Source organism: Ischnura elegans, chromosome 10 (genome assembly GCF_921293095.1).
Source record: "Ischnura elegans chromosome 10, ioIscEleg1.1, whole genome shotgun sequence".
Taxonomy (NCBI): domain Eukaryota; kingdom Metazoa; phylum Arthropoda; class Insecta; order Odonata; family Coenagrionidae; genus Ischnura; species Ischnura elegans.
This window is the reverse complement of record NC_060255.1, coordinates 39,112,704-39,139,567: the sequence shown is the minus strand read 5'-3', so window position 1 is coordinate 39,139,567 and position 26,864 is coordinate 39,112,704. Positions and strand designations below refer to the sequence as shown.

The 26,864-nt window shown below is 38.8% G+C and overlaps 1 protein-coding gene and 1 non-coding gene across 3 annotated transcripts; both read left to right on the top strand.

Annotated features, from left to right (window-relative positions):
- The first annotated feature begins 90 nt into the window (after nucleotides 1–90).
- Nucleotides 91–9,959, top strand: LOC124166742 (glycine-rich cell wall structural protein 1.8-like). 2 transcript variants are annotated; one of them, XM_046544411.1, is made up of 3 exons: nucleotides 91–233; nucleotides 3,346–4,242; nucleotides 8,251–9,959. In XM_046544411.1, exons 1-3 carry the CDS (start codon nucleotides 216–218, stop codon nucleotides 9,247–9,249), a joined length of 1,914 nt encoding a protein of 637 aa, XP_046400367.1. In that variant the 5' UTR covers nucleotides 91–215; the 3' UTR covers nucleotides 9,250–9,959. The 2 variants fall into 2 exon arrangements, with proteins under 2 accessions (XP_046400367.1, XP_046400366.1); XM_046544410.1 differs by having other exon boundaries at nucleotides 8,035–9,959.
- Nucleotides 9,960–26,220: 16,261 nt separating this feature from the next.
- On the top strand, nucleotides 26,221–26,293 carry Trnap-ggg. The gene has a single exon. It is a non-coding gene; the product is annotated as a tRNA-Pro (tRNA).
- Nucleotides 26,294–26,864: the final 571 nt, after the last annotated feature.

The window sequence follows — 26,864 nt, the reverse complement described above, 5'->3', positions numbered from 1 at the left end:
GATGCCCCCACAGTGCTGCACGACTTTCGTCCCCATCCGAATGAGTATATAAGCTGGTCTCCGGTAAGCAGTAGCATCAGTTGTCGGACTCTCGTTCCCATCAAGTGAAGTCGTCCTCAAAAGACAGCACAACAGGAGGAAGAGCCGAGGAGAGATAGATACAGGAGGACAGGTACCGCCTCTGGCCGGAGATTCCGAGGCTCAGCAAATTCAACATGTGTCACACCAGAGAGGTAAGGACGGAGCCAAACCAAGGATATACCTCCTAAGCTTTAGGGGAAAACTTGGGAAGCCGGCAAAAATATACTTTTTTATCACACTTTATTTCCAATTGAAAATACGAGCACTGAAAAGTACTATGGGAATGTAGATTTAGTAGACGCTTTGCATAGGTTTATCCAAATGATTCGATAGAGTTTTATATACATCCTACAAAGGATATTTCATCACAATCATGACTGAAAATACGGTTAGGGAAACGTTCAGCAAAACTTGGGAAGCCGGCTCAAATAAATATTTTAACACAGTTTATTTCCAATTGAAAATATAAGTACGGCAAAATATACGGGAATGTAGGTTTAGTAGAGACTTCGCATTGTTCTATCCAAATGATTCAGTAGTCCTTCTATGCGTCCAACTTAATATATCTCCACAAAGTTAGGGGATAACTTGGGAAGCCGGAACAAATATTTTTCTTCATCACAGTTTATTCATATCGTATCTATTATTTTTTATAATTTTGGGGAATACAACTTACGTTTATTATAATATTTATGACGTCATGGCAAAATTAGCAGTACCGGAATGCCCTTTCCTTAAATTATTTTAGAAGTGAAATATTAGTCTGTGGGTTTTTTTATTACAAGTTATAATTTACATTTAAACTCAATTTTTTGCTTTGGTTACGAATATACATATTAGAAATTTTGAGGTAACAACATTGATAAAAGTTTTATTTGACTTCTGTCTTTTGTATGACACCACTGATCTTCATCACAACATATTTATAAGGCAATATAGGTTTAGTAGAGGCTTTGCATAGGTCTATTCAAATGATTCATTACTGCTTTACATAAATCCCACTAAGGATATTTCACCACAGTATATTTTAAATTGAAAATAAGGTTAGGAAAACGTACCGGAAAACTTGGGAAGCCGATGCAAATATATTTTTTTACTAAAGTTTATTTCTAATTGAAAATAAGATTATGGCAGAGTACTTCGAAAATAAAGGCTTAGAGGGGGCTTTTCTGGGTCTATTCCATTGATTCAATAGATATTTCTATGCATCCTACTAAGGATGTATTTCCAAAACGTCACTGAGTAACTTGGGAAGCCGTTATGAACCTCTGTCTGTAAGAGTTTATTTATACCTGAAAATAAGAATAGCAAAACGTATTTAGGATAAATAAGTTTAGATGAGGCAATGAATTGGTCTAACCAAATAGCTTAGTAAAGGCTTCTGAACATCCAACAAAGATCTTCAGAACTTTACTGAATAACTTGGAGAGCGACTCGCATATATTTTTTTGCGCATATCTCTCTATCGCGCTAATAAACTGAGTGTTTGAAGAATTGTGCCATTAAGTCAACATTGACTCTATTTACTTCGATGATTATGCTTATTCGAACAGAATGGAGCATTTAATCTTAAACAGCAAGATATGCTATGAAAGGTCAAATGATGTATGTCCAACTTTCCAGGGATTACAGAGATGCCTGATTTTTCCATACTTCCATCAATAGACGCCATTTGCCTTAAATTCTTATCTCGCAAGAACTAGCTAGTTTAAAAGTAACTGAGGGAGGTGATAGGTGGCGGAGTGACATTCTGATTTGATGAAAAAGAGAGACCATTTTCCACAAATTTATTAAATAATGTACAACGCGTTTCGATCGTCGTGTCATTCTCAAAAAGATTTCTCTCTTTTTATTAAATATAAATGCTAGTTTGTTAAGAAGAGGTCATGCAAGTAATTTTGTAATTATAAGACATGCAGATGAAAAGTTAATTTAAGTTCCTTAAGGTTGTTGGAAATTAGCATGACGTAATTATCCCTTGAGGGTGATAAACGTCTTCAAAATGTAGTCATAGATTACCTTGTAGGCAAACAATTTTCGATAGTATAAAAACCATTACATATATGATATGTGGTGTTCAAAATTTCAAAAGCGTTAATCGCCGTAGGTTGACAACTTTCAGGCCACGCAAAGTGCATCTTTCGATTTTATGGAATTAATATACTACAGAAGCTACTGAATAGAATATTTTCGCCATAAAAATTCCAATTCAATGAGCCCTTATCATGGCCTATGATAGTAGAAAACATTTATTGATATCGGTTGCTGGATGAAGAAATATTTTTCGTTCTTAGAAAAGGGGTTTTCACTCAGGAACGAAAAGTAAACGTGAAAAATGCGTCGCATATTTCGAAAAAAAAATGTTTTCCATGAAAAAATCAAATAAGTATTAAAATTGTTTTTAGCAATACTTTACCATTTGAAAAGATGATAATACGAAATTTTCACTTCATTTTTTACTCACTATCCCGGCATCATAGAAGTCTTTATCCTAAAGCAATTCGATGGAGGCATAAAATTGGAAATAATTTTAGTAACCCAGTTTGATAATATTAAGTTAGTGAACTGCTCAGAATTAATATTCCTTAGCGGGGATCGGGTTGCTGTGGTGACTATAGTGTTGGCTTCGCACCCCGCAAGCTCGGGTTCAAATCCCGGCGGCGGCAGATAAATTTCGGAGACTGCCCGATCCCTGCTTGTATGTTGTGTGGAGAACATTTAAAGCGCAACACTCCGTCCGTCGGATGGGACGTTAAGCCGTGGTCCCCTAGACGTCTTTTCTTAATAGAGGGCGCGCCTCTGCGACGCGGCGGCTTTCTTTCCACCCTTCCTTCCATACGGCTCGAATGACCTTAGATGTCGGTCGCCTTCTCCAAAGACCGCACCATACCATCAGTGATATAACCAGGGTGTGGACTCAGGGGGCATGTCCCTCCTTCCTTTCCAAAGCAATTACTTTTAGCAGAAAATGATTAATCTTTAAAACAGATTCATTCTACTCCAAAATGTTTCAGAAAATTGTGCAATTTTACTTGCGAAAATAGCATAAATATTATTTTTTTTTTCTAGAGATAAAAATGCTCATATTTTCTTCGGAGGGAGGTTGCCACCTCTCCAACTCCCCGGGTTGTGCCCCCCCAACGCATCGTCCTGACTACGCCCCTGTATAGCATGCTTCTTAGCTTTGGAAAGGGTTGCTGAGCAAAACACATTGGTATATTTTCAAATGCTCCACTTCCTTCTCCCTGTATTTCCCAACTCCAGAAGATCGCATTCGTCTTGCTGGCGGCCAGCCTCCTAGGCCAGGCTGTTCACGGTGATCTGCCTCCCAGCACCGGGGGCGGACTGTCTGGAGGCGGCCTGTACGGAGCTCCAGCAAGCGGTCCACGGGGGCGTAACGGAGGCAGTGGGGACGGATATCCAGGGGGCAGCAGCGGGGGCTACCCATCAGGTGGTGGAGGCGGCTATCCCGGAGGCTCATCTGGAGGATCTAGCGGCTCGGGATATCCCGGAGGCTCCAGCGGTTCCGGAGCGGGCGGATATTCGGGTGGATCTTCTGGAGGAGGGTACCCCGGTGGTTCATCTGGAACTGGCGGAGGCTATCCTGGAAGCTCATCTGGAGGAGGATACCCTGGAGGCTCATCTGGGGCTGCAGGAGGATACGCCGGAGGCTCAGGAAGCGGTTATCCTGGACGCAACGGTGGTTCCGGAAGCAATGGCCAAGGCTACCCTAGGGGTCCTAATGGTGGAAGGGGTGCTGGAGGCTCCAGAGGTGGTGCTGGAAGTGCTGGTTACCCCGGAGGATCGGGAAGTGGAAATGGATATCCTGGAGGCTCCGGTAGCGGTGGCTACTCTGGTGGTAGCGGTTCTGGAGCTGGAGGATACAGCGGAGGGTCTGGCGCGGGCGGGTTTTCTGGAGGCTCAGGGTCGGAAGGTTACCCAAGAGGCGGACCAAGCGGTGGACGAGGAGGAGCAGGATCAGGACGAGGATCAGGGTACTCAGATGGCAGGGGAGGTGGTTCCGATGGCTATCCTAGTGGGCCTGCTGGAGGTGGTGGCGCCGGAGGTTATTCGTCTGGGGGATCTGCTGGAGGCTATGACGGTGGTCGCGGAGGCGGACAGGGAGGGTTTGGTGGTAGCGGAGGGGATTCACACTCACAGGTAAGATCATTGCAAAATTTAAATTAATACAACCACAACATAATTTAGCCATGGTTTTAAGAAACATTATTTTGCATGAAAGTGGGAAGCAGCTGGTTTCCAACAGTAACTGCACTATAGCACAGACGCCTTATCTTAAACTGAAGCCATGGTTTCAAGAAATAATATGTTGCATGGAAATGGAAAGCATATGGTTCCCAACAGTGACTACACCAAAGCATAGACGGTTGATCTTAAACTGAGGTCATGGTTTAAAGAAATAATATTTTGAATGACAATGGGAAGAATCTGGTTCCACATAGTAACTACACCTCAGTATAGACGACTGATATTAAAGTGAAGTCATGGTTTAAAGAAATAATATTTTGAATGGCAATGGAAAGTTTCTTGTGCCCATCAGTAATTACACCAAAGCACAGTCGGGTGATCTTAACCCTTTATAACCCAATGTTGCTTCTAAGCAACATCAAAAATGTTTAAACTTTCAGCTCTATTTAGGAAGTATCTAAACTACCCATTATTTTGTAGAGTAAAATTTAATGAGGAAATATTTAGCTGCCACAATAATTAGAATTGAGTGTTAAATTTTCAAGTTTTCAGAATAAAAAATCTTCAAATTTGATTTCTCCCACACTCAGCTCTGGGTTAGAAAGGGTTAAAATGAATCTGCAAATATTTTGTGACGTCATCTTGGGATCATGTACTCAAAGAGAAATTTTCAAATGTACATTCACGCAGAATTTACAGGAAGTAAGATTTCTGGGGCAAGGACAAAAGCCTGAATTAAGATCGCAACTGGCCTCTGCTCACGGCAACAAAAATTGCAACATAGAAGCGTGTCACACTTGGAGCGTGGATAGCTAAAAATAAAAGTTTCAAAGTTAGACATTTGAATCAGAAAAGTAAGAACGGCCTTAGTAGCACCCTGAAAGAATCCTATCCGCCTAACGTTGATACCTATATGACCGCTCAAATAGGCTAGGCGACTGCTTCTAAAACGAGTAAAAGACACAGCCTTGTGCTCAGGTGTAGTTGCTTTCATGGGTTCCAACTAATAGTAAAAGTTTAAGATATCTTCATAGCAATGCTATTTTAGTAAAGTTTGAATTTCAGGATATTCCATCACGTTGAGTCTCAATTCTATGGGCGATATTTTGGACTCATTTCATTTCCGAGACTAAAGCAAAATCTTCAGGTCTACAGCTAACATTTAAAACATGCAGTTGAAAGCTACATGGGTTATGGTCATTGGTCAGCACCATGTAGACTAAACTTGGCGGAAAATCCCGGAAAGAATGGCTTGGATGAAGGACCTTGCAAGCACAATAAACATTTTTGCCAATATCATGTGGTAAATCTCAAGATATAATAATTAAAACAAAGAAATATAATAAACTCAGAGAAAAATATCCAAGCGTTTCTACGAACTCAATAATTTAAGTAATGAAAAATAAAAAAAATCCTTCACATTAATAAGTAAATTCAGTCCGATGCGAGAAAAATTCTGATGTTCGGCTAAATGACTTCATAAGAATTGTAAAATATTATATCGAATTACTCAAAGAAATGCATTCAAGCGGGTTAAATGCACCCCTTGCTTCAGGAGCATAAATTAAAGTGACACTCATTAACATGCGATGGATGTGCTTTAAGTATATTGAATGTGCTATTTCGCAAGATATTGGGTGATCAAGACCTTAATAAATTTAATCCCGTTAATACGTCTCGAATAAATTTTATTTCTGTTCAATGAATAATTCAAATAAATAGTGGAATTTATTACACTCAAAAGAGAGAATTAGAATAGGAAAGTCATACTCAACCTGGTGAAATTATTAGGAGGTGTTTATTAGCTAACTGTAATAGATTGATTTCATCATTCATTAGCTACCAAATAAAGTAACGAGAAATATTTGCCACGAATACACTTAGTATGCGAATAGTGGAAATAAAATATCCAAGGTAATAATCATACCAAAGATACTAGGGATCCCAAAATGGAAAATATTTGTTTGCGATCTCCTGAACCACCTTCCCTGAACTTTTCTTTCAAGCTTAGGAGCTTAATCTTCATACTACACCTATTTCATTCCTTAAGAATATCTCAGCTTTTAATCATTGCTCTGTTGCCTTACTTTTACATGAATTTTCCTCTTGCATTTAAGTTTTTTTTAAATTCTGTCAGCTTGCATAGAATTAAAGCATTCCTTAATTTAAAACTTCGTAGCTTTTCGAGGAGGTGATTTAAACGAATAGCAATCTTTCAAAAAAATTCTTCTTTCAATCTTTGAGCAGAGGTAGCTCAGTATGACCACCAAATTAATATAAGGCAAACATGGATTCATTCATTACTTTCCAAGTTGATGGGAGAATTTCCGTTTCTTTCCTAAGATAAATAAATACAAATTAATATAGAGTCACGCTAAAGTTTTGTGGAATGTCAAGGAATACTATAGTGAAAGAATGTTAAAAGGAAAGAATAGCAGTGAATTCTAAAACTAATTTTTTGCATAAAGCTATTTTCAAGGCTACAGTTTTAGCTAATTCTTTTTTGAAAAAATGATACAACAATATACAATATACCGCCGTCAAACAACAAACAGCATCCAAAATAAAAAAAATTGAAGAAAATAGAAAGGAAATTAACGTTAGCTTCATTCAAGAGGTAATTAGCGTTGAGGTATCCGAAGATAATATAAAAGGTAGAAACATAAGAAAATGGATTTCCTTGCATTATTGTTAGTATGTGGCCCATAGCTTCTCTTTAATTAGTTAAATAGAATTATAGCACGAGGAGATCAAGCCTAAAAAGAAACACCACAAAAGAAAGACTTATTTCACAGTTATTAATAAAATTTAATACATACCCAAATTTTAACTCCATATCACATAGATTATGCTCCTAGTTTTATTATCACATGTTGCATTCAGATGGGGCTTAATTCATTTACTAAAATTTCCATAATATGGCTACTAATAAACTAGTCAAAGCTAGATGGTAGGGTAGAAAGGATTGTAATGACTGATGATAATTTTGATTTTCACAGTGGTATTATAAATCTAAACTTGCATATTCGCAGATGACATATAATGACTATTTGATTAAATATGTGACCAATAACGATCGCAAAAACTTTAATTAACTACTTTTCATTCATCAAATATCCAAATCTTACTTCCCAGCATGGGTAGTCTTGTAGCATAGGAAATGGAGAAAACAAAGGCCGAACCTTATATCAGGCAATGGATATTACGGCACACAAATAGATAAGGCGTACATCTTTCCTAAAAAGTTTCCTTCAATAAACTTTACTAATTCAACTTTAAGCGCATTAATTCTCTTTCATGCCCTCAAAGAGTTCGTTTCCACTATGAGCGAAAAAGTCAAGAATGTGCATTGAAGGCTGCGGAGTTGCATTTGAATTATCTTACCATACCGTAAATTTAAGTATAGAAACGTGGCCATGCTGAAAAGTCACTTTCGCGAGCATGGAACCCTAAAAAAATAAACTTATCAAGACAGTAAATAATGCATGAAAACTCTATGACGGTAAGCTCACACTCACCTAGCAGTATACACTGGGTTGTTGAAATACGATGACGGGATTAACTGTCTGCTTGTCGAAAGCAAATTCTGCTTTTCGCCTGCCTCTTTCGACTCTCTTCCTCCATTTTCTTTCTCTTCTTCTCTTCCTTCTCCTTTCAATCTCTCTCTTTTACATCCTCTTCCTCTACCTCTTCACGTCTCCTCTCCCCACCACAACCGGAACACGATAACCCAACCCCCAACAGCCCACCCCTTACGAGTTCCAGTACGAAGTCAGTGACCCTGAGACCGGTACGGACTTTGAGCAACGCGAGAGCTCGGACGCGGAAGGTCGGGTGACCGGGGAATACCGCGTCCTCCTGCCCGACGGCCGCAACCAGGTGGTCTCGTACACGGCGGACGAAGGCGGCTTCAACGCCGACGTCAAGTATGACGGCCAGGCCGCTGGTGGTGACTTGCAGGGAGGCGGACGCGGAGGAGCAGGCGGCGCGGGCGGATACTCCTCTTCCTCCCCCTCGGGCGAGTACGGAGCTCCCGGTTCCGGAGGATTTGGCGGATCTGACGGAGGGTTCTCCGGCGGGCGGACTCCTTCTTCGGAATATGGGGCTCCCGGTGGCGGCTCCGGCAGAGGCGGTAGCGGATCGGGTGGCAGACCATCTGGACTATATGGAGCTCCCGGTGGACCAGGCGGTAGCGGCGGCGGTAGGGGCTTCGGCGGTGGCTCAGATGGCGGAAGGCCCTCGTCCGAATACGGGGCACCAGGTGCAGGAGGTTTCGGCTCAGGAGGCTTCGGAGGTAGCGGTTCCGGCAGGGGTGGATCCGGAGGACGTCCCTCCTCAGAATACGGAGCACCCGGTTTTGGCGGCAGCGGTTCCGGCGGCGGCAGAGGAGGCGCTGGTGGTAGACCCTCTTCCGAATACGGTGCTCCCGGATTTGGTAGCGGTGGTTCTGGAGGGGCTGGAGGGAGACCTTCCTCGGAGTACGGAGCTCCAGGCTTCGGAGGCAGCGGTTCTGGAAGAGGTGGCGCTGGAGGCAGGCCATCATCCGAATACGGTGCTCCAGGTTTCGGCGGTGGTTCTGGAGGAAGGGGAGGTTCTGGTGGAAGGCCATCCTCAGAGTACGGTGCTCCTGGCTTCGGAGGTGCCGGCGGTTCTCAAGGTGGAAGACCTTCGTCAGAGTACGGAGCTCCAGGTAGAGGTTCAGGAGGAAGCGGCGGGTTCGGCGGCAACGGAGGCTTCCAGGGCGGAAGGCCATCATCCGAGTACGGCGCTCCGAGCGCAGGGGGCAGCGGAGGTCAGGGCGGCGGCTTCGGGGGAGGCTTCGGCGGCGGCCGCGGTGGCGGAGCAGGAGGTGCCGGCGGCTATCCTTCTGGAGGCCCCTCTGGAACAGGAGCTGGAGGTTATCCAGGGTCATCCGGTGGCGCTGACCCGTCGAACACCTATCTGCCCCCAGGGAAGTAGGATCGTATCAGCGCTCGAGTAGACAGCACTGTAACGGAATGTTGTGGAGAGAGGAACGGAAATCGATTTTTTTACATGAAATGCAAATACGCGCTTAATTGAATTTATTTAATCGTATAAGTAATTAATCAATCTCTTGTTGTCGTACTTCTAAAGCTATTATTCCGAGAAGTATTTGTTACTAACAGATGTAAGTTTTAATAGATGTTTTAAGTGAGTTATGTAGATGTGAGTGCCTCTGCTTAAGTGCAAATGGATATCGCATGAGGTTTGCGAATACAATTCTTCCGACACCTTTTTGGGTATATTACTACTGTTGTTCAATAACGATTCCCAAGTATCACACCCAAAGCGGTGTTCTTTTACGTATCTTACCTCTCTATGGCCATAGGTTAGTTAAAATTTGGGGAATTCTCTAGCTAATCTAAGCTTTAATTGAAGTTTAAGGAATCATGTCTTTCACAGTAAAAAAATTAGCATTTAAAAACTTAGGCCACGTAGGGGACAAGATGATGGTCACTGAGGTAAAAGACGAAAGAGTTCTCTTTATTTTATCAAGCCAAATGAGCCGCTTTTTATTGAATAGTTATCACATCCTCTTGTTAACTGAGTGTGCGCATGTAACTGCCAACTTTAAATGAATGTTTGTATTTATATCCATACATGTTGTGTTCGGAATGATACCGAATAAAATGAATTTAATGAAAAAAAATCCACTCTTGCTTATTATTTATTCAACACCTAAGCTCTTTCTCTACCCCTGGAGCTACTATTAGTTTTATTATTAAGATGTCTCGGATATTTCACTTTTACTTATACCACTAGCTTTTTTTACATAAAGCGACCCGGGTTTCGATGAGTAGTCACCATATTCTGTGCGTAAATTATTATGTATTTATCTTATTGTTGTTACCAATGATAAAATAAGTCTCGGAATATAGGTCAAATAACAGTATTATTGGTATTTATTCTTGGAGTATTGTTCATTGTTGTTACCAAGTTACCTACCTAATGGAGGAAAAGATGACTTTTAAGACGGACGCCAGAATAGGGGAAAAGGATCGGTAAAAATACCCATTGATTTACCCATTACCATTTACCCATTGAGATTTCGTTAACCATCCGTTTCCCCTATTCTGGCGTTCGTTTTAAAATTTATCTCTTCCTTCGTTAGGTAATTAGGTAACAATAACATGATAAATATATAATAATTTACGCCTGAATATGATGATCACTCATCGTAACCCGGGTCGCATTATGTGGAGAAGTAGCAGTATAAGTAAAAGTTTACTATCCAAAAACTCTTAGTCTCTGAAAAATTTCTGCCACCACTGGGATTTGAAGTCAAACCGACTGGATGGGAAGACAGCACTCTAGTGATCTCATCAAACCTATCTCCTCCTTTTAATTTTCCGTCATGTCCTCCACACAGTACTCTAGTAGGAATCGAGAAATCTCTAATAGAATTAATTTTATAATATAGTTTTTCTGATACCATTGTGGAAGACTACGAAATATATTATAAAATGAATTAGTATCTACTCCTACGAAGGGAAATCTAAAGCAATCAGATACTTTATCTAATAAATCTCCTCCACGCCCGGGATTTAACTAATTGTAAGTGAAAAGCCTACTCACTAGCCGCAAACTAGGTCCAATCTCCACTTTATTTTGACAAGTTGCAGCATAGCTTACATCAGAACAAGGTACAACTGTGTGATATGAACACTCAGGCCACGATACCCAGTTCATTGCTCTGAGCCACATCGTGAATAATTATTCTGGTTAGGAGCGTCTACAAACCTTCTCCAGGGATTTGAACTTTTCCGTCAGCTATCAAATTTGCCTATATCAAATAGGCCACCAATCTCCTCAAGGAAAGAACTCTTATTTACCCGACTTAATAGGACTATTATTTACCCGATGGCTGTTGCAGCTATATCGCTAACCTTCTATTTCTCCGTGGTGTAAGTCATTTTCAGCGAGCAAAATGGCGACAAAAAAGTTGAAAAAATTCCATGGAATAGACTAGGTAACGCGTCATAACGGATACATCTAGCTAAATCATTGGAAAAGAATGACATTTTCCCACGGTTTTAGTGGGAAAGGACAATGATTCCGAGAATAGTTTCTTTTTTTGGTGGAAAAACCTTAAGAACTCCATTAATCAGGTGAGGGGAGGAGTGAATGTCAAATTTAGAACCATTTTACCTCAGGAGAGGATTAAATACTAGAAATCATGATAAAAATAGCGAGAATAAAGGGGTTAGAACGATGAAATTATAATCCTGTGGCTTGATTGCGGTGAAAGATAGGAGAATGAAACAATAGGAACACAAAATTTTATATAAACAGATTGCGATGATAAGGCTTTTCAGGATTAACTTTGACGTAGATGAAGGAAAAGAAGGAAAGGGTAGGATGAGAATGAATTTATTTTGCGGAATAGCAAAAAAATCAAATAATTAGGTGAGCCAAAAAAGAGTTAATTTGGTCAAAGATTGCATGGAAAAATAATCCCGAAGATTCCAAAACGACCAGAGTCATGGAGGTGTGGCGAGTGAGGAATCTGGGAAGTTTTCCCACGCCTTTACAGAATGGGCTAAAATCCGCTCTAAGACAAACACTGCCTCAGAGAATACGGTGACTCATGAAAGAGAAGTAGCAACATACTAAGAGACAATAATCAAATCCAGGTGAACACGCTGAGGCATGAAATAGACGGCATGGAACTATTAGTGCGAGCCTGAAGTCACGATTACAAGACGCAAGCATATTGAAATGCGGTCACACAGAAAACAGCCGTCAGTCTTCGACCTCAATGCCTTGCGAGTATCAGGACTGTTTTTGAGATCGCCTTGAGCGGGATAGGTGGTGTATGGATTCGAAACCAGGTTAAGGATTGCGTCACTTTGAATTTACATTTAGGAGTCGAACTTAGGCTACCTGCAGCATCAAATACACCAACATCGCCAATTCCGCACTTTGCTGAGCCATTCAGAAAATGTGTGATTCTATGCGGAAAAATATCAATCCTAAACCCTATCGCTATATAATGTCACTCCATTTGCATCATTTTTATTTGACATCTGTTAAATCCAACTTAAATCGCTCCTTTATGAAATACCAAAATCATAATTTCCATCATATCAAATTTACCCTCGGATAAATTTTAAAAAATTGTAGGTATGGCTCTTTAACTAGAAGTTTGGGCTTTGCGCAACGATATGTACTGCGTTAGGTGTTACGGTGGTTCTGCGTTTCATAAAATCGGAGAAGACATTAAAACAAAGTAAATAGCTATGGAAAATGAAAGAACAAATTTTTTTAGGTTCACTAATTTGATTTGGTTCAGTTAAACCTGAAAATGTAATCATGCTATGAAAGTTGAAACCCAGGTTGTGGGTTTTCAAATATATTAGTGAATGCAACAACCAAAGTTTATTCTTTAATTTTCCATAAAGGAAAGGTTTCACACAGGCATGAAATCATCAGTTACCTACTGAGTAAATAGCAATCGTGTTTGTTTTAATCTACTTGGACGATGGAAATGGGAAAGACAAATGCTAAAGCATGCTATGGGGTCGGTGACGTGGAATGGAAATGAGAGGGCTATGAAACCTATGGATAGTCTTCGCATCGGCGAGAGCCATTTGTTTTTCCCGATGAAGGTGAGACGCGGGGGCAAGATAGCGGAATGGAGACTCCAGAAACATATGGATTCAAACGGCGTGCGTATGATGGAGAGAAAAAAAGCCAAACGGAAACATATTCATTCATGGAAATTAGCCCTACCATTAACAGATGCTTTTATCGCGGGGCATATTTTAGGAGCAAAGACAAAGGAAGTATTAAAACCGCAAAAGGGACGGCTTCCTTTCCCTCCATTGGCGATGCGCACGGCTATTGTGTTGCCCTCTCGCGCCCGGCAGCCCCGATGACCTCTCGCGGGCGTTACTGACATTGACTGATGACCTTGGCAGGGCGATGCGCCACGATCGAACCTTTCTTATTTCGCTGCGATGCGGGCATTGAACGGGGGACCGATTCATCCAGTAAGGGGCAAAACTACATTGGTGGAAATCGCGGTTCTTGAAAGTAAAAGAAGGGTCATACTCCCATAATCGTACAAAATTATGTTCATTGACAGTCACAAAAAAAACCAAAACTGTTAAATCAAAACTAAACTGGCATATTATTTCATGTACCCTTTTACTTATTTTAGCGAAAAATTATTAAAGAAAAAAAATTACATATTCCCCAAATGTTATGTCCACAGACCATGATTCGTCATGTCAGAGGACAGTCCCACACAAATTTTCGAAGATATATTTATTGTATTAACATCCTTTACTAAATAATTTATCATAATATCTATTATTTAACAAGTTAAAACCATATCAAAATTCAAAAATAGTTTTTTTGGGTTGCTTTTATTTCATAAATTTATTAGAAATTTAAAAAAAAACGTCTGTCCTACCCAAAAAAGCAATGTCCGTGGAACTCAGGAAATAGGGGGGAATTAGGAATAGGAGATGGTGGTAGCCATGAACAACCAGTGTATAGAGAAGGAGATTGTAAAATTCATATTGAATGTTATACCGTTTTTGGAAAAAACGTGATTTTGTAAATGGTTTTTTTATGAAGGAAAAACCGTATGGAAAAGGACCATTACATTAAAAAATGAGTGATCGCATTATTGCTGAGAAAAGTGGGGAAAAAAGGATTTTTTATAAAACCCTTACGCAGAAGACCTTAGAACTTAGTTGGCCACATTATGAGACATGATGGCCCGATGAAAACGAACGTAGAAGGACAGGTGGAAGGGAAGAAGGGCAAGGGACGGCTCCGAATGAAAAGAAGAAATATATTGCTTTGAAAAGGCTAGCGGATAGGAGAGAGGAATTGAGAGCTGCGTCAAACCAATCTTAGGATCAGGGGCGCAGCTAAGAATTAAGGTTAGGGGGGGTTTCAGGCGCAACTAATACTTACGAGTGTGGGTACCCGCAGGGTAATTGCAATTGCATACCCGCCAGGGTAAGCAGGAGTTGCGTGGGCCCACCTCGAGAAAAATTTTAGGACTAATGGTTCAAATTGGCGAGTTTTACGGCTTTCTGAGGGATATTTAATTAATCATTAACACCATTCTATAAGTAATACTGATCCAATTAAGGGGAATGGATAAAACTTAAAAATTTCTCTGAGCTCTGGGGGAGGGTTTATCCCCCAAAACCAACCCCTCGCTGCGCCACTGCCTAGGATTGTTGACTAATGATGCTGATTGCATTATTATAGTATATTCTCATGTAAACTGTCACCTTAATTCATATATCCTCTTTCAAATCCCCACTCCACTCATAGATTCTGAGGCAATGTAAAGGATTTCCCAAAGAGGCGGAGTGAAAGCTTGAAATCTGAACTCAGAACTTGTTGTGGCTGCCTCTATAGTCTATAACTAAAATCACACACTCTCAACCATCATCGGCTGCCTTCAGTCACGCTTCCGTGGTGTTAAAAGAAAATCTCTTCGGCTCCGCGTGAAAACTGAAGCGGCATAGCGCATCATGGCGTCGTGAGGTGAGTTGCGGGCGGAAGTCTTCCCGCGGCGCCCAAAAACAATGAACGGTCGCACTTCCGGAATTATGACGCGGGAGATGAAAAGATCAAGCAATGGTTAGTATTCAGGATGTAGTGTCTGACGGGAAAAATCCAATCCAACTTTTCTGTTCGTTTTTTTCACCCTTTTCCAGCCTTCATTAAGTCCTTTTTGGCGTCATTCTTCGGTGATCATGGGCATATTCCGATTTTTTTTTCAAACAAGCGAGGTTGAATATTATTTATGGTTTCTCTGATAGGAGTGTCCATTTTTAATCACATCATGGCATGTATTTATGAATCCAATAACAAAGGTGTTTATGAAAATTTGAAACAGGCACCCTCATGAACAACGGAATTTAAATAATACCCTTTTAGCCTCGTAAAAGGTTTTTGGCAGAAGGTGACCTTGCACGAGTAAAGATTTAGCTAGTTTTGCAGTATACGGTTCTCGAAATAAACATATAACATGAACAAATATAAGCTGGTGCAAGGAGCTACCATTAAGGATGTATTGCTCCTCGCAGCACAGGATTAAAGATACGCTTCATTGGATAGCCAAAGAAGTGAGTGGTTAGTAGTTGAAAAGTTTATTATCCATAAAAAGTTAGTTCACACATAGGGATTACAACAAAAAATACAGGAAAAATAATATTAAATATTGCCCACGGTTATTTTAATCAAGAATTTCATCATGGTATCTTTTCATTCCAAGCATTGTTATAAAAACCAGAAACCCGTTATGTTTCAGATGGGTTTGTATCTATTTTGCAAGGATTTGGTGAATAAATTGTCTAAAAAATAAATGTTAACGCTAACCTAAGGTGGAGTAAAGATTGTAAGATTTTATTTTAAAAAATGCAAAACCGTAGAGGAATATTACCGTCAGTCGATTTGAAAAATGATACATTTTGACTCGCTGCAATGACATTCACAGTAGCAACAATCTCAACAATAAAATTATTCTAAATGAAACCATTTGTCAATTTTATAAAAATGCAAGCATCAAAGTTTTTTTTTGATGCATATACTCGATTCTGATGAAAACACGATCGTAGCTTCTCCACTCAGATTGTCCGGATGGAAACATGCATGTATTTGAAGGTGCGTATAATCACCAAATAAAATTTTCTGAAACAAAACCGAATTGGGCCAAGAATTAAATACCAGGTACCCTGAGCTAGAATATTGTGTTTATTGAAACTATAGCCGGTTAGGTAATATGTCGTACGTTGTGTAATCTGCGCGATAGTTACGTTTGAATGTTACTGGACACAAATGACAAAACTTCTTCGTTTTCTTCCAAGGATTTATTTTTGTGGTACAACATGTTACAACCTCAAGAGGTCATTTTCAAGTACAAAAATGTTTAGAATGTCGTAAAAATTTATACTCAGAAGCGACTAGAGAAGGTTGGAGGGAGGAAATGAAATTTACACGCCATAATAAAAATTTTTGTACTTGAAAATGGCCTCTTGAGGTTGAAACATGTTGAACCAAAAAATAAACCCGTGGAAGAAAACGAAGTCGTTTTGTCATCTGCGAACTTCAACTTCCACAAAGTTGAGCAGGAAACCATTGCATGTTACTGAACTCTGTACTCAATTTTATTGCGTCTTATTAGCAATAACCATAAGATTATACAGCCTTCAACTTTACCTGGTGGAGGCTAAAAGTTCTGGTTAGCTTCAAGTCTTTTCTTATTCAGGAGTTAACCAGAACTTTCAACAACCTCTAGATAAATTTAAAGGCTGTATGATCTTCTCGTAAGCGTTAACCAGGCATTATAAAACTGGCACATTGAGTAAACTCAACCCCATTGATGGACGATTTTTGCATGAGCAATAAAAGAATGCGATGCATTCGCATTGATAAAATATTATGCATGTATAAATAAATATGTATACCTGCAAGGGATAAATATACACTTACATCTTATGTCCGATAGGCCTGACTAATAATACAAATAAAAATCACGTTACCAAATTTCCGTAAATTGTACTTTCTGAAATTTTAGCTATACAAAGTCTCATAAAATAAAATAAAAATACTTTGTTCAATTCCACACTTTATTTAAAATAGTACGACCCGGGTTTCTGCATATCATGCTATCATCAGGTGATAGCATGATATGCAGAAACCCGGGTCGTACTATTTTAAATAAAGTGTGGAATAGAACAAAGTATTTTTTATTATTTTGTGATGAATTAGTTCCTCAAAGTAACGTCGGAGACCGTGTCTTATATTATACAATGTCTCATTAAATTTCTACGCAATATTACCAGTAAACTGAAAACACGCGAATATTAGTCACTGTGACTCTTTGCTGCGCGGTTTTCGCAACGGAAAAGTTCGATCTCATCGGCCAGGCATTGTCTGCCAGCTAGCGGATATAACAGGAACTTCTAAAGCACTCATAAAATCCGTGATGCCCGCCCACTTTTTCCTTTGCGCTCCCGACTATCGACCGCTTGGAGCGCTATTGTGACGTAGTGCCCTAATAAGGATTCTAATATTGAAATGATGCTTGGTACGTCTCCGAAATACAGAACCGCATATTTAATGTCTTTTTTGATGCGCTTGGATTTTTGATTTCCATGGATATTTAGGAAAAAAAATTAGCATAATACTATAGCGTTCGAGATGTAGGTGCGGAGAAGAATGGAAAATGTAAAGTGGACGTAAAGGAAGAGGAACGACGAATTACTCGACCTGGTGGTAGATGAGAGGCAGATTTTAGATGAGATATGGAGGAGACAGAAGGTATGGATTGAGCGATTGCTTAGCGGGGAGGAGTTGTAGAAAACAGTGTTTGAGGGTAGAATATTGGCTAGGCGAGAGAGATGAAGGAAGAGAATAGGAATTTTAGACAGGATGAAAGTGAGGAGCTCTCGTTAAGAATTGACGAGGTAAGTCATTAAGGAAAGCGAGACTTCCAGACTACTTCTTCAATACCCAATGCCAACATATTTAATTGGTGGAATACTTATATAATAATAACACCTTAAAATTGTCCAATTATTTCCACTATTGAAAATAAATAAAACTTTTTTTGGCTTTCTTATATATTTATATGGGCACGACCAGGGTTTATAACATAGTTACATCTTAAAGCGACTGATCATGCAAGTTAGATGTCCTTACTGTCGCATCCGACTTGCTATAAAAGGAAATGCATGCATGATCTGGCACTTCAACACTCAACTATGCCTTGAAACCCGGGTAAACCCTACTTAAATATACAGGTGAACCTAACAAAGCTTTATTTCTTTTCCACAGTGGAAAGTTTTCACATAGTTAAGCCTGAAGTTATCAGTTAGAATTATTACCACTCTTGATGGTTAAATATAAAAATAATAATAATAATTACAATTACCCAATATATTGAAGAAAGGTGTTGTTTAACCACTGCAAAACAGGTGGCGTTACCTTAGCTGAGGACATTTTTATCGGATTCTCTGCCTGGCCTTCAATGAAAAAAAATTAATCTTGGATCATTTGACTCGGTGGATGACCCGGGAAGAATTTCTTCAGCTGCTTTTCCGTGCAAGCTTGCGATCTAATTTCAGTTGTTACATTTGATGAAAAACAACATTGAATTGAATTGAATTTACTTTATAGCTATAATTCGTCGTGATTTGCCTAGTAGAGCACTTGGCTACTGACCGGTGGGCAATGGGTTCAAATCCGTGCGAAGCCTTAGGACACCCAGATGGCAAATGAGTGAAGTGGCCAAAATTCATGAACAACTCACGTCAATGGCTTAGTCTGGTATGTGCTCTAACCCCACCACTCCAATGAAACCTATTAGCTGAATTGAGTCGAATATACGCAGATAATTTATTAAGATAAATTATTTAAGGGCTTTCTAATGTAATATATTTGAATGTAAATGGAATAAAGTTATATTATTATTATTAATAATTAATGTTGAACCATGCTGACAGGTTCTGACTTGCAAGCGATAACTGAAGCTGAATCTAAAACAGTTACGCACGAACTGCTAACATGAGACAAGTTAACTCCTTGAGTCCGATTTTCCATGGAAAAAAAACAGCTAAAATTTCGCAGTATGTTTCATTTTGTACGAAAATGGAGTACCCGAAGCACTCTCCACAGAGAACATGCCCTCATAAATAATTCCAAGCAATCATAAGGAGGCTTAGAACGCTAAACCCCTTTGAATATTTGATTCCGCAAACTAGAACTCTTCAACAGCTATTTTTTTGTTTTATTTTGACCCGTCGTTTCGTAATAATAACGGCGTATATCAGGCTTTGTTACATTTTGGATTCGAAAAAAGAGTTCCTAGTTATTACATCCCTTTACACAGTTATCTTTTGAGATTTATTTCCACAACTGTCAAAGTTGCATAGTATGTAGTTTGATGCCCAATGGGGAAATTAAAATAAGAATTTGAAATATTTGATCGCAGAATAAAGAGCTGTAATATGTTTAAAAGAGACTTTGATTTCATAGGGCACATTGAATAATTTACAAGTAAGAAAAAACTCATATCTATGTGAGCAAGTCTATTTTGCAAATATGATGCAGAGATAACATTTCCAGTGACCTCGCTGATATGAGATGAGACGCGTACTTTAAAATCAAAGTATGAGGGCCCTTTTCCAAACTTTCGACCATAGAAAAAAAATGATTTTGGCACTTCGAGTATTTTCTGGTACAATTCTATCATAGACGCTCGCAGAAAAGAACGCATTATCTTTTTTACAAGTGAGATAACGAATTTCCCCGAAGACAGCTGGAAATATTTTGGTATAATTACGGGGCATTGGGAGTGAATATCCATGGAGAAAAAATTAGCATGGTAAGATTTGCTGATGACAGCCGTTATAGCAGAAACAGAGAAGGATTTGAAAATTATTCTGGTTAATATGGGTAGTATAATCGGTAACTATCAACTGAAAATTTGCACGAAGAAAACCAAGATATTAGTATGCAGCAGAAGAGAAGAAGTCAAGACTAACATTAAAATAGGGAAGCAATAACTGATAGAGGTGTACGAATTCGGATATTTGGGGAGCAAGATAACTAGTTACGGGAGAAGTAAGAAAGAAATTATCAGCAGAATAGCCCAGGCGAAGAGAGCGTTCCATCAAAAGAAAGACCTGCTTACAGCGGGAAACTTAAATATGGAAGTAAAGAAGCAATTTATAAGAATCTACATTTGGAGTATGCTCCTATTCGGAAGTGAGGCATGGACAATGACCGCAGCGGAGAAAGCAAGGATAGAGGCCCTCGAAATGTGGTGCTACAGAAGAATGATGAAGATCAAATGGATCGACCGAGTTAGTAACGAGGAAGTCCTAAGAAGAGTAGGAGAGAAGAGAAGCCTCATGAAAACCTTAACAAGAAGACGGAACAACCTTATATATGGCATATTGAGACATTATGGCCTGATGATGACAATCGTCGAGAGACAAGTGAAAGGCAAGAACGGAAAAGGAAGACCTAGAACAAAATATATGGAACAAGTGAAGAAGGATGTGAAAGAGAAGAACTACGTAGGTTTGAAAAGATTAGCTGATAGGAGAACTGAGTGGAGAGCTGCCTCAAACCAATCCTAGGATTATTGACCAGTGATGATGAATTGTATGGAATGTACTCCTGCTAATATCTGTTCTAATCAAAGATTCAACTTGTGTGACATTTTAGATTTAGTACACAACAGTTTGGAAATAAAGATATTTTGAAATGAATCCTCATGATTACTTTTAATTTGATGCCATTTACAGGAAAACTAAAAACTACTTCAATTTTTTTTCGCAACGAATGATATTTCTGGAGGAAATTTCACCAATTAAATAAAATGAAAGCGGTTTGCGATAATCACAGCAAAATTAAGAATTGATTACTTATATTGAGACGATTCGAAGAATATGTCTAATCATCGTTTATCAGAAATTTCGTCTTTAAGGAAATTTCGAGAGGTAATATGGCCTATACATAAAGTATTTCCTCGTAAACTCAGGTATAATTATTATTTTAACTCGAAGGAGGAGAAATTACGATTTCAAAGCTTTCATTTGGGTTTTATTTTAATCATTCCATTTAAATGGCCATTTTGAGACGTAATTTGTGCCGATACGGGTGGGTAAGTTTTTCCTGTGCCCATTTTGGCGATGAAACGGTAGTCTGTGGACCATCTTCACTGCATTCTTGACAGGTAGGCGAGGAATTCTTCGTCTCAATTTCCACGGCGATCGCGTTTGGCTCACCTTAAAAGGTGTCGCTTCTCTCGCTCGTCCTCCTTGCGATATTTCATACTCCATGGAGGCTCCCGAATCCAAGCTCCTTTCCTTTTGCCCTGGAGGGTTGACCTCAGCGCCGGTCTTTTTTCCCCCGAAAATATTTAAGCGTCACGCCACCAATCCTCGGATTTTACACATGCTTCCCTGTCACTCACAGCCATCCATTTCTGTCGTCGGATGTTGCAGACTTAATTTAACTCATTTTCTGGTGAAGAATACGAAATGTGGCCCAATATGAGTAAAAAAATCATTACCGGCGATTCTTCATGTAAATAAATATATTCATTTATTTTTCTTGGAGTCTGAACTGCTATAGAACAAAGTGTTAAATTACAGGCTTTGCAATAGATATATTTACGATAGAATCGAATGGTAAGTATCAATTAGTGTAGAAATATTAATCCATCTCATTTCATATTGCCAAATTATTGTGACAATTTGAAGATCCCATAAAATGAGACAGTAGGAATACGTGTTAGGTATTTTCTACACCTGCACCTCATAGTTCTGTGTTCGACAATACGTTTATGGGCCAACGAAAAATTCTAATATTCCACCAAAATCCTTTAGAAAATCTTCAGTGATGCTACAGCTTATATAAAAAATATTATCGTTAGATTCTGGCAATTTACAAGACATCCGGAGATTTGCACCAGTTTAGGGACTGACCGATTCATCCGACGCTTTCCTTAAATATGCATAAATGGACACTAAATATAATAAAGAAGACTACCCCAGAAATTAAATACACTATCGTCGAATAATATTTAACTTAGTTTCATATTAAATAAATACCGAAATTATAAAATTTAAATAAAAATTAATAATATAAAATTTTTTTTCTGAAAATTTTTTATAAGATTAAAAATTATACATAATTATCTCCACCTCCATGCATGAATACATGTGCCTTTAATTTTATAATCTTTTTCAAAAGTAAATATTGGTATAAAACATTTGAATTTATTTATTTTTAAGTTAGTGCTATAAGCATACTACCTTTTGGTCGTCCTAAAAAGTGGAAGCTAGCCTCACGATTGAAAGAAAAAAAGTTAGATTTTGCGAAGAAAATCAAAATGTTGCTGATAAAATCTTTTGGGTGCATGTATTTTTTACTCCATCTTCCTGTATTTTCAACCGTAAACATGATTAAATGGCAGAGTGATCTTGCATGGAAGCAACAAGTGTGAAAATTTTTTCAGAATAAATAGCAAAAAAGAAAGGATTTGGAGATTCGTCCCGAAAAACGCAGACTTTTTTAACCACGTACATCAGCCCCGGAGCCAATCCAGCGACTGTAGACATTGATCGATGTTAATATTTAAAATTGAGATTATTCTGTGATAAATTTTTTGCCGATTATTTTCCAAAAAAATACGAAAGGTGGCTACAAATATGATTGAATACGAAAAAATCTCAGTTCAGCCACTGGCCAAAACTAAAAATATGATTGCAGCGTTGAAAGTATTTATGAGCGCGTCATTTGATACTTGTAAATTTCGATGCCGATTGCTGGCTGTGTAACTTTAATTTTTTACCAGAGAGCCCGCTATCATGGTCATTTCTTGACCATACCCACTGTGGCAGCGTACGAGCGTATTTTTCGTGCCGTGCGGCGCGGACCGTCGTCAAGCCGATGGTTTCTGCGGAGCATATTGGTCATAAACAATTAAAAATTGATTTCTAAGAGTTACGAAATGCTAGACAAAGATTAAACATCGAGTGCGCATCCTATTGCAGAGGAATATTCTGGAAGATTCACGATCTTATTACCATACCGATCCGGGGTCGCGTCGCCGCGGCGCACAGTGGCCACAGTGGCGACCAGGGACCTCGAATATAACACAGACATAAAAATGATATATCTTTAGGAACAAATTGTCGGGTAAGGCGCATCATGAATATGCCTGCAAATTCCATTAATGATACTAGTAGAAGCCTGGGAATACACTAGTTGAGACAGGCGAGTCTGAAAGTGAGCGTAATCGAGGTTATATCGCTACTGCCGTAATGCGTATTTGAGTTCTGTAAACTGAAAGCAAAAGAATTAATATTTTTGAAAGTGAAATAAAAATTGCGATATTATTGTATGTTAACCCTGAAGTAGTCTTGTCGGTCCCTGAAGTAGCTTCTTAGTAGCCAATATGACCAGAGAGTTTTTTTTATGAGAGTTTTTAAAATTTACATTCAGTTAAATATTTTAGTAACAACGAAAATCGCCATTATGGTAGTGTGCTTTCCGCGGGACAATTTTCGTAAGTAAGAGGAGCAACACCAACATTTCCCTGCATGAAAAGCTTGGAAATATATTTTCCATACAGCATGCGTAACTTCATATTCATGTAATTTTCTACACCTCGGGAATTGAAATATACCTTTCGGCTATTTAAAAAATGAAAGAATGGGTAAAATTTAATTTTAAACTCTAATATTTAATAACAATTCTTAATGCAAAGATGTCGCTCTCTCAATAAAAAAACAAATAACTGCATGAACCAAACATTTTGCCCGTTACGAGATGAAGATGATGACCGTTTCGCCGTTCTCGTAGTTTTTCGCGTGTTCTTCTTCACTCTTTCGGCCGTAGCAGCTAAAATTTTACCTTAAAACAATGTTTAATGAATCATTGTTGTAGTCAAATAAACAATGAGTAAAGCGATATATTACTTAACCCTGTGGAGCTTCGGCAGAATTTCCCACAAAAGCTTAAAGTTCAGCGTTCTACCTTTTATTGCGCTGATAGTAGTATTCTAGACCACTGTGACACACACACCTCTAATTCTACGTGCCTACGATTCATCGGTGAGGGTATCTTCCAATGGAACTTCTTCAAGGAGGATTTTTAAATAATAAGTGGGAAAGGGAAGGCCTCCTCCCGCATTATCGCATTATTTCCATCGCGACGGATGAAAAATGGACTTGTTGCTTCGTGGGAGGCCCTTCTCTTTCGCAGATTCACTTCGCCACATGGATGACGGATACCGCACGTTGAGGGATTGCAAGGGTCACCGCGGGTGAACATTTTGTAATAACAATTTTGTTCTGACTTGACCCATTTCTCTGGGCAGCGGCGGAAACCGCCAATACTTAGCTACCGAAATGGGAGGGCTCTTCGTAAAATCAGTTTCCCATAGAGCAGCGAGGAAAGATGATACGCGGAATCTGGCGTACCTCGGTCAATCTCCAAATAACGCACATTTTCTATTGGAAAATTAAAAATAAATTATATTTTGTTTATATAATAACCAAAATTGACGTAAGTGGCAGAGATCTTTAGTAATATTTACACTTTTTTAAATTTTTATTTGCGCTTTCTACGGACATGATACACGGATAAAGGAGGAGAGGAATGCTGCGTTTAATCACGAGAAAAAGTTTGTTTTATTTGTCATTGGACATTCTGTAACTAGTCATAGAGTGCCATCATGTCCGTTACCATCTGTCATGTCCACGGACTTTTCACGAACACATCTTTTTTCTCTAAATTAAGTTATAGCTGGCACTGACAATAATTTAGGACACTGTCCTTACTAAATTGTACTTGCATCTTATAACTGTAAAAGACATGCGTAAAAATTCGTAAGACATCTGACAAAAATTAGTAAAAGATTTTACTTTTAATAATTTTTACTTGTCTACGGACATGACAGATGATCTTGGCTCTTTCAAAAAACTCAACTGACATTTTTCTTCCATCGTTAAAACATTCACTAAATCAAGTGTAAACTCAAAAAACTGGATATAGCTCACATTATCTTTCTCTACGCACTGGTTGTTCACGGCTGCCAACATCTCCTATGAATAATTTATCCTTTTTCCTGTATGTTCACAGGCATTGCTTTTATGGGTAGGACAAATGCTCTTTCATATTATAATAAATATTATGAAATAAAGCCAACCCAAAAAGGCTATTTTGGAATGTTTATATTGTTTTAACTTGTTCAATGGTAGATTTTATAATAAGTTATTTAGTAAAGTTTGTTAATAAACCTCTTCAAAAATCTATGTGGGACTGTCCACGGACGTAAAGAATCATAGTCTGTGGAGATTAAATTTGGGGAATATAATTTTTTTATCTTGACTAATTTGTCACTAAAATTAGTAAAAGGGTGCTACATGAAATAATACGCCAGTTTAGTCTTGATGTAACTGTTTTTGATTTATATGGCAGTCCATGGACCTAATTTTGTACGATTACGGGAGAATGACCCACCTTGGTTCCTCCTCTCTAAGTCCCCGCCCAAGCGAACAGTCTGCAACAATAGGCGCTGGTCTATCAGCTATGTTCAGGCACACCAAAGACGATTATCAGGTCGTTTGCTTATTGTCGATTCAAAGGGTAAATTTAACGTGGCTAAGTGACGTGGGGAAACCTAATTAAAAGTGGCTGATTGTAAATGCGTCAAGATTTAAATCTCACGAAAGAGTTGTCGTAGCACATTTCCCCTACATTGAGAAAAAATAACTCTAAAATATTGAAAAATGCACAAGACTCTCAATCTGGCAATCATAGTGTGATTCGAAAAGTAATTGTGGAAATATTATCATAAATTATTATGGACAAAACTTTTCTTAAGTCCTGGTTACACAACTCACTAACCCGTTAGAGTTAACGACTAAATGCATGAACGATTTTAGTGAACCGGAGCGGAAAATATAAGATTAAATTAATCAAATTTCAACAGTTCTTTTCACTGTTTATTTATTCGCAAATGTTATGGTGGTTATACGGTGCATTTTTCCTTCACTCACGTGTTCAGATGCATTTAGACAACAACTCGCACATACCGTGAAACCAGGTCCTTACCTATATCGATTGTTGACGAGTTCACTTTGTGGAAATTTACCGTTAGTAATAAGATACAAGCAGCTGTAGTAATGTTCCACACCATTTTATTCGATCTAATAAGGGAGAATAAAATATTGTGAAAAATAACCACAGCTCATGGGCGTACCCAGCAGGGGGCAGAAAATGCAGCTGCCCATCCCAGAAGCAAAAGTAAATATAGTTCAAAACGATATCATTGAACAAATATTCTTTAAATCCAAGAAAAGTGATATTAGTATAAAATAATAAATTAAAATAAATAAAGTAAATCTAAGTGTCCTGGTAGCGCAACTGGTAGTGCACCTGGCCGGGAACCAGAAGGTTCTGGGTTCGAGTCCCAGCCAGGCCGCATTTTACCCTCTGATTTCTGGCTTTTTTCCATCTGCCACAGCACCGTTGTCCTCGCCCTTTTTCCATTATATGTTCCTATCCCTTTCCTTCCTTGCCTGTGAATTTATTTGTAAATTAAAATAAAAATATTTTTCCGAGCAAATAATTTTAACCCTTAGAGTGCCGTCTCTTTTCCTATCGCACTTTTGATATGTTTCGCGGAAAGTACCAGAAGCGCGATAGCACTCCTGCAATATCACTCTTAATGTTAGATGCTGATAGCTCACTAATCATTATATAGTCAATATTCATGTCATTTTAACGTTGACTATTTCCTTAAAATTAACTAACAAAAATTCGTCAAATAATACATAAAAAGCCATGAAACCACATATAAGAAAGATTTCCTGAAGTTTTTGAATATATACCTATAGTTGTTTATGAGACCTAATTTTTTTTTCCTAAATCAGCCTCGGCACTTATAGCATAGTAACAAAAAAAATCGTTTTTTCACAACCATTTCTGTGTAACCACTTGAACGACCACGGCTTGCCCCCTCTCTAGTTTTTATCCTGGCTACGCCCTTGCAA

What these genes read in the sequence shown, in the direction of transcription:
- LOC124166742 (XM_046544410.1), top strand. An exon ending in GAGGGGATTCACACTCACAG is followed by an intron (nt 4,243 to 8,034) that starts GTAAGATCATTG and finishes AACCCCCAACAG; the next exon opens with CCCACCCCTTACGAGTTCCA.